The 13,032-nt window shown below is 34.2% G+C and overlaps 2 protein-coding genes across 2 annotated transcripts; both read right to left on the bottom strand.

Annotated features, from left to right (window-relative positions):
• Nucleotides 1-342: 342 nt before the first annotated feature.
• On the bottom strand, nt 343-4,697 carry LOC125871580 (uncharacterized). Its single transcript, XM_049552206.1, has 2 exons — nt 4,096-4,697; nt 343-1,968 (listed from the first exon to the last, which is right to left on the bottom strand). The coding sequence occupies exons 1-2, from the start codon at nt 4,335-4,337 to the stop codon at nt 576-578; spliced, it is 1,635 nt and encodes a 544-aa protein (XP_049408163.1). The 5' UTR covers nt 4,338-4,697; the 3' UTR covers nt 343-575.
• Nucleotides 2,631-4,056, bottom strand: LOC125871581 (norbelladine synthase-like). The gene has a single exon (XM_049552207.1). The coding sequence runs from the start codon at nt 3,709-3,711 to the stop codon at nt 3,235-3,237; it is 477 nt and encodes a 158-aa protein (XP_049408164.1). The 5' UTR covers nt 3,712-4,056; the 3' UTR covers nt 2,631-3,234.
• Nucleotides 4,698-13,032: the final 8,335 nt, after the last annotated feature.

Here is a 13,032-nt window from a genome sequence, read left to right as displayed (position 1 = left end):
ATATTCACTAGCCTGTTGGTGAACATTTCTCTACTCTGATGGAATGTGGTGATGTTGAAAGTATTCTGATTGCCGTTTAAGCAAAATAAGTATGCCGTAAGGTAATAGGAATTACTATGGACAGTGGAATCAGACAATCAGTTTATGACACTGACATTAAAGATATTTCAACCGGTGTACCTCAAAATTTAACAAGCTCTTCTAATTTTAAAAATTAGCAACATATAAACTAACAAAGATTTCACTAAAGGTAGATAACTCAACAGATAATAAAGAAAGAAATATTGTATTTTTTAGGCTATGTATACTTTATCTCTTCCTCTAAACGAAAAGTAGGTACTTTTTTCTACTATTAATAAGAGGCACACATGTCATGGAGGACATGTGTGCATGCAGCCATAAATTTAAGTATTCCATAGATCCTCTGCTGTACATCACAGATGATTATACTGCCTTTACTAAAATTTTCTTCTTCTCGAAATACATTTGCACGTGTAGCACAATATATAGTTACAGTGTAAGCCCGAAAAAGGAGAGCTTGCCTCGAAAGAATGATTTTATCTAAAGTTTGTAAATCAGAAATTCCATTTTGGTGATGAATTTACTGCACTTTGACGGGGTCTGGTCTGTGGCTCCATGTTGTTCCGTTTCTTCATGATTGAAGATACGGTCGGGTTAAAATAGTCATTACTCCTCTGAGAATTCGCCCCTTGGGAGTAGACTTTCCTTCCTTGCATACTGCTCCTCTGCTGTTGTTGTAGCATTGCTCTGCGAGCACCCGCATTTTGTTGGGCTGTTCCCCATCTATTGTAGTTCACACAACTTTGGCTCCTCCCTACCTGTTGAAACCTTCCCTCTCTAGGACTTGGAAAATTTCGACTTTCAGCAGTTTCCGCAGAATACATTGTTATCTCTCCGTCACTACTGTATCCATTTTCCATTTCCAATATCCTTATAGGAGAAGAACTTGATTGAACTTCACTCTGGATCCCATTTACAGATCCAGTTGAAGCAATCTCAGCATCTGCCACGGGATTGGATTGCCATAGGTCACCTTTTCTTACTGGATGCTCCAAGGGAGGTTTGTTGACAAAATTTTCACCAAAGCTGGAACGGATTCTTCTGGCAGGTTGCGGTGAGCCAGAAAATTTCGCAATCCTGGGTGGAAAGTTGATATCTAAAAGCTGGATGTGAGTACCTTCCTTCATCCTAACGGGTATTGAAGTTAAATTTGGTGATCCATAAATTTCAGGAGTTGGAATTCCATGTACATGAGTGACAGCATGAGGATCAGTAGTTAATGCTTCCTCTTCCATATTAGTTGCAACGGCGGAACAGCTTGGGCCAGACTGCTCTCTAGGTTTTGACAATCTGTTTGATGATGATGGCGTCCCCCCATTTTCAGCTTCAGTTGACTTAAAAACACGCCTCATCGTGAAGGAAGCACAAGAATGATCACTCTTTTGACCAGCTGACATCAACCGAATTATTGGTAACTTGGGTTTGTTGAGGTCATCAAGGTTTCCCTCCCAATGCTGGTTTAACCAGTCACATATTATGGGGATAGGTATACCAAATTGCATGGGACATTCCTTCTTCTTTGATGATGAAGAGGATGCTGAAGTGGTTGAGGATTTTGAGTTGGGAGATGTCGCAAGCTTCATAGGGTCACATACCATGAATGCAAGATTGCCATGAGCATCAAAACCAGCAGAACCTGGCCTCCAGCTTATGCCATCAGTTGACAGCTTTATAAGATTATCAGTGGCTATTATCACTTTTCCTTCACCAACTGTCAACTCCTTTTCCTCGCTAAATCCTAGCAGGTAAATGACATTACCTAGCTCCAAATTAGGTTTGGAACAGGTTTTTAGGTAGTGAGGCTGCTGAAGATGTGCATTTGTGTCTCCATCCATGACATCAAGGCCAACTATTGTCAGATCTAATACAGAACTGGTTATAAAGAATCTGCAATAGAAGGGTATAAAATCAGATGCATAAAATTGAGACAGCTAGCAAAAGGCTGAACTTGTGTTACCAATGGACAAAATTATAAAAAACTACAATGCATAAAAGCATTCACTTATCAGAAAGCTAACAATTTTAAGACGTACTGAATGTAACTTATAGTCACTCAAACGTTAAGTTCTTCCCCAGATAGAATGCCCATTGATCTTCAGAAAAACATCAGATTCTAGTGAACTATTTACATGATCTTCATCCTATCCTTCGAGTTTCTTCATCTCTCTGTGAAATAGATAACCACAGGCAAAAACTGTACACACGGATTTCTTAACTTTGTTTTCAGAAGATCATATGCAATATTAATGCATGGTACTCTTTGTGAAGCTGGTTTATTTTCGTATTCGATGAAACCAGAGCACACACAAGCAAGACACCAATTCTGTTGCGCATACACATTGTACAACAGTCATAATTAAATTTGTCCCCCAAGCCCACGCCGGTTCAGCCGGGATGGGACCGGGCCAAACCGGGCCGGGTCGACCGAGACATAAAACCAAACCGTCCCATCCCAGGTTCCCTATCCCCCTAACCTCCCAACCCGCCTCACCACACGGGACCAGGACCGGCGGGACAGGTCTCGAGCCGGTACGGGGCCGGGGCCCTTTTCAGGCCAAGTCATGACCCATCTGATAACCTCCATGTTGGAACACCAATTAGCCAAAATACCAGACATCATAATACCATGAATTAAATGAGTTAACAAAATTGTCAAAACTTCTGTTGAAATGTCAGCACTAGTAACTAACAATCTAAATTTCATCAATGTGTGATTAGGTTGGAGAAAGAAATATATATCACAAATCCAGATCTAATTTTATGATTGACTATATTTTGACAGCCTTGTTAGTACGTACGTTATTTTGAAATTTCTGTGACTCTGAACAAGAAACTCCGCATAACAATCATCAGAGACACACAATAGAAACTATCTCATCCTCAAACCTTGACCAAATTTTTAAGAAACTCCCGCATCTTTTCCGTAATAGGGTCGTAGACAGCTAATTACTATCCTGTGATGCTAGTTATTCCATTTCTAATAATCAGCGATTGTGAGGTTCTTATTTATTCATTTTCCCCTTCTAGGAGGCAAATGGTACAAGCTAAATTCAATACACAAATACAGACAAGCTTTCTGTCTTCTGCTAGTATGAAGCAATTTCATGAATTAACATCCTCACGGGCTTAACAGAAACAAAGGGATCGGGGAGATTATTGACCATCTTTCTGCTGAGTTAGATACTTAGCAACAGCTTCCATTATGGTCACAAAAGTTTGAATACTAACAAATGAAACATTAGCAGCTGTTTCTTGCTTGACCTCATACTCAATCGTGGCTTTGGTGATGCATGTTGTTTCATACTTCTCTATGACATCAAAGCGCACCTGAAAGAAAGTGAATCCGTGATCAAGAAGCCCACCTTCCACCACCAGAGCTACTTTTACCCGATTCTCATCATCCACAACAGAAAATCTTTCCTTGGAATAGGTAAACAGCGGAGTGCCAGGTGGAAAGGTTAGTTTGAGGACTGTCCCAGTACCGCCATCACCTTCAATTACATCAACCTTGTGTAGGACATGAGGGAGCTCTTTGACCACAATATTGGCCAATTGAAGCGTGCCATATACCTTCCAAGCTTCACTGGCAGGCACAGCTACTTCAATCTCTTCAGAAATCGTTCCAAACATAATTTTTGGTGGAAGGACAATAATAGTTCAAAGAGAGAAGTGTTTAACTGACTGAGTATGCTCTTTCATGTACCCCTATATATACACACACACAAATAAAGACTACTACCAGTTTTGGAGCTTGAAATGATATCAAATTCTACATCAAGACAAAGTTGCACACAAAGAGAATATAGTTTCAGAGATTCCAAACACGCTGGTAACAGCCAGCCGACCAATTATTCAATGCAGTTTTAGGTACAACCAACATTTGTTAGGGCCTAAACAACAACTACAACTAATTTTATACTAATGGAACTCCAAGTCTAGAGGTAAAACGACAAGGGAAACCTTTTATCTTTTAGCGTGTGAACAAGAAGATACAATAACTTTTACTAGACGGACCTGTGAGGGAAAAGGCAAGCGGCGACACCATTTTGGAGGCGGATCTCAGCAGCTTCAGCAACAGCAACAGAAGGGAGAATAGCATGAGTAGTGAGCAAAAGATTCCGGTGGATCAAGAAACCAGTAACACTACCAGCAATATGTACCATAGCAGGACCTTTAGTGGAAAAAATGGAAGCTTTCATTCTCTCAGACTTGCCACCTCCATTACAGAAACACCAAGAATCTACCAAAACCCCCATTTGGTTTTTTTGGGTAAAAATTCGAAATGGGGTTTTTCTTTTTCACAATAGATCCAGAATTGAAGCTAAAAATAACATATTTTCCAGCTCACAATGTGTGTTTTGTCACTCTAAGTAGCCTCACACTAGTGTACAGTCTATAGCATTATTCTGGTGTATGGTTGATAGAGAAAGATGGTAATGTATACAGAGAGGATTTTTGGTTAGTTTTGGGTAGTTGTTAAGAGAGAAAAGTGGGACAAGAAGCTTGTAAAACGCGAAAAATGGGACCTTTGTTATCCTAAATATGGGAGAAAGTGAAATGTATTGTCTGAAAGAGATGCCAAGGAAGAAGAAAATGATGACGAGACTGAAACTGGAAACACGGCTACTTCTCGCCCTTTTTTTTTTTTTTAATTAGGGAGGATTATTGGCATATTTCTTGAATAATTTTGAGATTAAAATGGAGGTTCCATTGTATAAAACAGTTTAATCTACAAAATACAACATTCTGATTACTTATTGCATAATCATTTTCCTCTGCACTCTATTTGGATAATAGTTACGTATTATGCTATAATGTGTTATATGATAGTATGTATTATATTCCTCACATAAATATTATATATGTATAGGTTATATTATTTTTTGGTGTTACTGTGATATCTCACCTATTTGAATATTAGAATTAACTCGTGCTTTGGAATAAACTAAGACTTCTTAACATATTAGGAAGGATGTTTTGTGAGTTATTTTAATTCCACAAACTTTATATGTTAAGTCTACCAAAAAAGAAAGTTGTGAAATAAAAATTGACAAAAGTTATTGTCAATGCTAGTGAGGAATTCTCTGAGATTTTAGGTTAAATGTCTCATCGATTTTCTCCCACTATATGAAGAGTTAGAATGTGCATGACCTATCAAATCGAAGGTCTACGAGTCTAGTTTCCAACGCACTAAACCGTTTGTCCATATGACTTCAGAGTAGAGAGATATTCACATTTTCGTAAGACTGCATAGCAGACACCTCGAAGTGGGTCCCCCCTCCCCCCCGTTCCTAAGTTGGTGGTCTTTATAAAAGACTACATTCTTCGCCTTTTAATTATTATTATTAATAACAATTGAAAACCTAGAAAAACTCATAACCCACCTTCTAAATACCCCTTGGGTGCTTAGATTTTCAACCCCGTGGAGTATTTGGAAGGTAGGTTATGAGTTTTTCTGGATTTTCAACTGTTATTAATGAGAAAAGGAAAAGACGAAGAAGATGGTATAAAGGACCACCAACTTAGGAATTAGGGAAATCCCACTTCTAGGTGTCTGCTTGTGCAGTCTCATGAAAATATGAATATTTCTCTTTTCTGAAGTTATATACGAACAATTTAGTGTGTTGAAAATTAGATTCGTAAACCTTCGATTTGATAGGTCATGGGCATTCTTACTCCTCATATACTGAGAGAAAATCGATAAAACATTTAAACCCAAAATCTCGAAAAATTCCTTAACTCCATTTACAATAATTTTTACCAACTTTTATTTCGCAACTTTCTTAACTCTAACACTTAGCATACGAACTTTGTGCAATCAAAATAACTCACAAAGCATCCTTCCAAAAGTATGAGTTAACTCCAACGTCCAACGGACAGGGTGTCATAATTACATAATGGGATACTAATAGAGCTACTATAAATATATAGAGTAAAAAATAAAATAGAATTATAAAATAATAAGTAAATACAAAATGAGAGGAAAATATTAAAATAATAACATGAATCACGATCACACCAAATCAATCGTTAAAATGATTTTTTTTGCTATTACATATTGATAGATTTAAACAATGTTATACAATAAAAAATTAAAGAACAATTAAAACAAACTTTATATTTAAACTAAATAAATTATGTATTCAGAGTTTGTTTTATTGAATTATTTTGATTATCCTTTGAAATTTAAGTTTGAGTACTAGTATTACTTAATGATAGGATTACTATGTTTTAAGAAATTAAAAATCTCTTAACTTGTTAAAATGGACTATTATTTTTAATGTAAAAGTCAAGAAAATAAAATGAAGATTGTACATTATTATTTTATTTTATCTTTTCTTTTGTTATAAAATCAAGCTTAGGACAATATAAATATAAAGAGAAGAAGACAAGATAAGTAGATGAAGGAGAAGACTTTTCTTTTTATTCAGGTGTATCCTACAAATGGTGAATGATATCTCTATTTATAGTGTTGAGATATCACTCAAAGGCCGCCATGTTAAATGTCCAAACTAGTAGGTACATACTTACACAAAGGTTCATGTCACCTTGGAAATATGCATACATGAATACAACTAATTCATGAATAAATCAAATGGACAATCCGCTATTCAATGGATTTATAACACTCCCCCTTGGATGTCCATAGATAATGTGCCTTGTTAAAACCTTACTAGAAAAAACCATGTGAGAAAAAATTCTAGTGAAGGAAAAAGAGTATGCATATCTTTTGATACTCATTAGTTGTTGCCTCAATAAAAACCTTGTAGGAAAATCTAGTGGGACAAAACCTTGGTCAAGAAAAAAGAGTGCAACGCGTATTTTACTCCCCTGATCAAAACATCACATAATTTCTTGTGATGATGTCATCCAATCTTATATACCAACTTTTCAAATATTGACAATGTATTTGTGATCAAATCACATTCACGAAGATGTTGCATGATTGAACTCATTCTGATATATCATTTTCTGGTTTCATGGATATGATGGGGCTTTGAGCTTAGTTGAATAAATTCTTGAAAATCACTCTATTTGCGACCTCGTTGCTGTAAATAAATTGCTTATTCAACTTGTTCGTAGCAACAATCATCTTATGGACATTTTCATTTGCAGATGATTATCTTCGTACATTATGGTTGGTATATTCTTTTTCAAAGAAAAATCACACATTTCCTGAATATGGTGTATCATTGATCTAAACCAGACGCACTCTCGACTTGCTTCATGGAGGGCTATTTGTTTCTGCATTGTTTGAAGAAGTGGCTACCAACGTTTGCTTCATTGATCTCCAATATATTATTATGCCTCCACATGTAAATAAATAGCCTTTTTTAAAGCGGACTTTATGCGGCTCAGATAAATATTCTGCATCTGCGTAACCAATCAATTCTGACTTGGATTCATCGGAATAGAATAAACTCATGTCTATGGTCCCTCGAAGATATTCAAGTATGTTCTTAACATCATTTCAATGTCTTTTTGTTGGGGAGGAACTGAATCTTGCCAGTAAACTTACTGCAAAATAAATATCTAGTCGAGTATTATTAGCAAGGTGCATTAGTGCCCCGATTGCACTATAAAATATGGAGTTTCATCACCAATAAGCTCTTTATCCTTCTTTTGAGATCAAAATGAATCTTTATATATGTCAAGTGATCTCATAATCATTAGAGTACTAAATGAATGTGATTTATCCATATAAAATCGCATGAAAATTTTTCTGTGTATGTTGATTGATGGACAAATATTTCATTTGTGAAATTCTCAATCTATAGGTCAAGACAAAATTGTGTCTTACCACGATCTTTTCATTTTAGATTCCCTTTTCAAACATTCAGCAACTTTGAAAGCTCTTTAAGAGTGCTAAATATGTTCAAGTCATCAACATACACAATTATTATAACAAATTCAGATCCTGACCTTTTTCATAAAAATGCAAGGACAAATAAGGTCATTTTTTGTACCCTTTCTTCCTTGATTATTTCAATGCATATAAGGATTCTTGAAGCTTTATTGAAAAATTTTCTTTCAAACTTTTATATGCTTCGAGGATTTTTATATAACCTTCATTGTCTAGCTAGACATGACAATTATTCATTATATGCATTCAAGTTTTCATATATTGCCAGATCAAAATAAATCTCATTGCATCCACCATAGAAGAAAACATCTCCAATAATGTTAGGACTGTCGTGAAAAATCTTTATGCCCCAAGAAACAAGCCATACTTGATATCTTACGGTTATACTATCGCATTATAATTTATTTATACCCACTGACATTATATCTTGATTTATGAACCATCAGTCCAAAACGTCTCTTTTCTAAGTGAAATAAATTATACTTGAATTATGCATTTTATTTGGCCAATCATTTATTTGTCCACACTATGTGACAAATGTGAATTCAAGATCCTCATCACGATTTACATATTGAGCGCTACTTTATATCAAAGATACCGTCGATGGTTATTTGATATCGATTCCAATATGACATAACTTATCGAGACCTCTTCCTTTTTCATCATTTTTCTGGTACATGAACCTTTTTCAAGGTTTTATGAAGTGTTATGTCGTGGTGATCTTTTATAGAACTTGCCTCATTATCATGACATATTGATCATTTGCTCCTCTCCTTCTTCAAGGAGTTTTACAGGTCTATTACACTTCAGGCGTATCATAGACTTTGTCCTTCAAGGACTTCTCATTGGAGCATTTGCAGCTGAATTATATCATAGGGTCAGTAAATTCATCTAGCAATAGATTTGCAACATTATGCAAAAGAATTCCCCTTGAACTTCAAGTTAACATTATTATTTTTTTTTAACGAGGATCTAGATAATTCATAATTCACTTCTCATGTAATTTTCGGCTATCAGTCATCTCTTCCCCTAATGTTAGAAAATCTAACATTCATCCCAACATCATTTGAGAATTCATCTTTGTGTGTGGTGGAGTAATTAAATCATAACCAAACATTCAACGTTCTAGATGAAAATCATTTGGTTACTGACCCTGAACTAATTTTGATAGGGGGGCCTTTGTTGGCTTGATGTGTACAAGTGTTGCTACATGTTAAATAAATTTATCTCATACCAAATTTCTTTTTGGAAAATTTGTTCTCATAACTAATGATTTAGCTATAATTTGAGACATACAATTTCTGCTAAACCAACCAACATTATCAATATAATTTCATACTTTAGAACATGCTCTTGATTTAACAATTCGAGCAAACGACTTTATAATAATCAATTTGTAAGTTGGTATCAAAGCACATGTGACCATCGCATAAATGTAATTATCAAAATCATATAATTGCAGACGGTCCACATGGAAGGTGAACGGGCCCATATTACCTTTTTTTTGTTATATGTTCCAAAACATTAGGGGATACAGTCCTAACCTTAGCTGGCACAATGATCATTTTATCATAAAAATAAGCAACACAAGAAAATTCTTGAAGAATCTTTTATTTCTTCAATATATAACCACGTAAATTCTCAATTACTTTTGCATCACATTTAAACCAGAATGGTCAACCGGTCATGCCAACTGATCTTTATTTTCGTACACTTAGGGGTCGTTTGGTACAAAGATTAATAACACAGGGATTAGCAAGATCACAAACGTCATATACAAATAAACAACTCAAATTTCAAATTTGTATTGGATTTATTCAGTAACAAACAACTCTTTCTAAATAATTTGTAAGCTAATTTATTTAAATAAATTTACTAGTACAAATATAAATCATAAAATAAACAAAATAATTAAAATGATTTGAGGGATATTTTTATCTTTACATAGACTTATCCCATAGTATTATATCCTATGTTTTACTAATACCCCCAAATGAAAGTATTAGTAATATATCCTATAATACCATGTAGGAGGTTTAACTTATCCATGGATTAGTTATACATAGGCCCAAATTCCTACCAAACATAGTACTAATTACTAAATAATACCTTACCTAATACATGGACTATTTCTTCTAATGCGGCCTACCAAACGACCCCTTATAGTTTACTTTTGCATGTGATTTCGTCATCATGCTCATGTTTGTATATAACAAACAAGAGGAAAAGGAGAGTAACCTTTTACATAAATATTTATAATCCACTTTGGCTGGAGTAATCTGAAGATATTAAATCTTTTCATACTTTATAGTCTCAATATTTCTTTTCAATTCATCTGAAACTTAAAAAGTTTCTCTTGAGACTTACTACAATCCTAATATTATTTCTCTTATAATAACACAATAACTCTTTAGAGAGCTTACAATTAATTTTGTGTACTATCACATATTCCATGACGCCATTCATATGATGAACATCTCCTTCAAGGAGAAAATTATATCATTATTGTCATGGTCAAAATCATTACAAGCAAGACATATTTCTTACTTTGCTTTTGTCGTACCATAGGTACACAACCAATGACAAATTTATATCGCCACACAATAATATTATATTGGTCATGACCACAACCTTTATAGGCAATAATTACTTCTTTATTTTGGTCTTTCGGTAGTTCACAATAAACATACCATAATATTTATGACATATAAAATGTACATGACCATTGACCAATCCTGCCAAATAAAATTTATTTATTTCTTTCAAACCTCCCGTAGAGGTAAGTTGTGGCATATTTTCAATAATACATGAATATGTTCTTTTTCATATTTTTTTTCCTTTATATTTTGACACATTCACTTTCAGAATGGTCGAGCAATCATCATGTTTATTACAAGTCACATTCTTTTTAAGGAATGAACTAATCATTTGTATGTGCTTCATAAATTTGTATTATAAGCTCATTGTCATGTCCTTAAAATTTATCATTTTTGCATGACACACGTCAACATAACTTTTGAAAAATCAAGTGTACCACCACTTTATCTTCCTTTCTTTTGATGGTATAAATCTTATCAAATTATTAGGTCGACAACAACCATAGGTTCAATGACCTTTCATATTATTTTGATGATAAAAATTACCTTCACATTTTGAAGGACCATTTGGAGAATCTATATTGTTCTTCCTTTTATAATTACCACAATGATGACTATTATAATTATGTCCCTCCACACCCTTAGTCATACATTTAATCATGTGTCGTCTTTCAAACTAATTATTCATTGCTACCATATTAATACGATAGAATGAAACAAGTCAAATGGGTGATTTCAAAGTTATCATACGTTGCTACCACATTCTTTTCAAGGAATGGAGCAAATTCAATGGGACAGATTTCAAGACTTTTCATTAAATATATACTATTTTTGTCTTAGTCATCATTTTATTATCACTATGGTGCATTGAGACTCAAACTCAATGTCTTATCCATATAAGGCGTGTTAGACCATAATTCTATGGGACTCGAACCTTATCATCATGGTGCATCAAAACTCAAATTGATGTCTTACCCTCTTGGTGCGATAGAACATAAATCTACCGTCTTATCCTTAAATATTTTTCATTATAGTGCATCATACTTTAAAATGATGTCTTAACCCTTTGGTGCAATGAGACTTGAATTCACCGTCTCATCCTCAACTAATGACATAATAAGCCAAATTACATTAAGACTCACCCCAAGTCCTTAAAGTACATATATGAAGAAGATATATACGAAATATAATTTATAAACTATATGTTCTAATATAAGATATTCCACTTCTGCGTGACATATGAGAAACACCAACCAACCAACCAACAATAAAATGAGTATTTAAAGAAAACAAAGATAACAAAGTACTAATATTGAGAGATTACATAGTTATATAAACCTCCCGTTCATTTTGTTAACCCAAGTTCCAAAGTTAATCGTGAGTAGTGGAGGATTTCATAACCAATCTCTTGATCAACTTACCTTAAGGTCATTTCTCCATGGTAAAACATTTGTGCTGATAACATGTTATAAAACTAAGCTCAGAACAATATAACTATAAAGAGAAGAAGACAAGATAAGTAGATGACGGAGATGACTTATCTTTTTATTCAAGTGTATCCTACAAATGGTGAATGATATCTCTATTTATAGTGTATAGTGTTGAGATATCACCCAAAGACCATTATGTTAAATGCCCAAATTAGTAGGTACATAGTTATCAACAAAGGTTCATGTCACCTTGGAAATATACATATATGAATACAACTAATTCATGAATAAATCAAATGGACAATCCACTATTTAATGGATTTATAACATCTTTCTATTTGTCTCTTCAATTTTGTACATTTTTATTACTTTAGGAATTAAATAAATGGAAAAGGGTCAAATATACCCCTGTACAATTAGAAATAGTTTAAAGAGAAAAAAGGAAAAATATACCCTCGAACTATCATAAATGGTATGTATATACCCTTCGTCATACTTTTGGGACATTGGTGCCCCTGCCGTCTAAAAACTAGAGTATATATGCCCTTCACTCTAATGGAAGACTAAATAGGGACACGTGGCACAATCTTATCCGTTGATCCGATATTTAATAAATAGTGCAGGGGGTAAAAGGTCCTTTCCAAAGTTCGGTATTGTTACAACAATTTCGGTCAAAGTTCGATTATATTTCATACCTTTTCCCCTTTTAAAATCACAATTCTACAATTTCTCAATCAATTTCATCATTATATGAGAAATTTTCCACTAGTTTTGACTCATATTAACACACAACAAAATTGATCAATATCAAGGTGATTCACTAAAAAAGATATTTCTTTAATCCAAATATCCCAACCCATTCAAATAGACCGGTATCTAACAAATCAGAAGAAAGGGGATGCTTAGACGGGGCTAATTGAAGCTGAGAAAAAGAGGAATTAAGTTTAGAATTCATGTCAATGATATAATGATATGATAAGTGGCATGAAATCATAATGGATGATAACGTTGGTTTTTGTTGTTGTTTATGTCCCCACTCTTTCACTAACTTTTTAAGCAA

The sequence above is a fragment of the Solanum stenotomum genome, chromosome 7, assembly GCF_019186545.1.
Source record: "Solanum stenotomum isolate F172 chromosome 7, ASM1918654v1, whole genome shotgun sequence".
Taxonomy (NCBI): domain Eukaryota; kingdom Viridiplantae; phylum Streptophyta; class Magnoliopsida; order Solanales; family Solanaceae; genus Solanum; species Solanum stenotomum.
The sequence above is the reverse complement of the archived record's forward strand: the minus strand, read 5'-3'. Positions and strand labels throughout refer to the sequence as shown.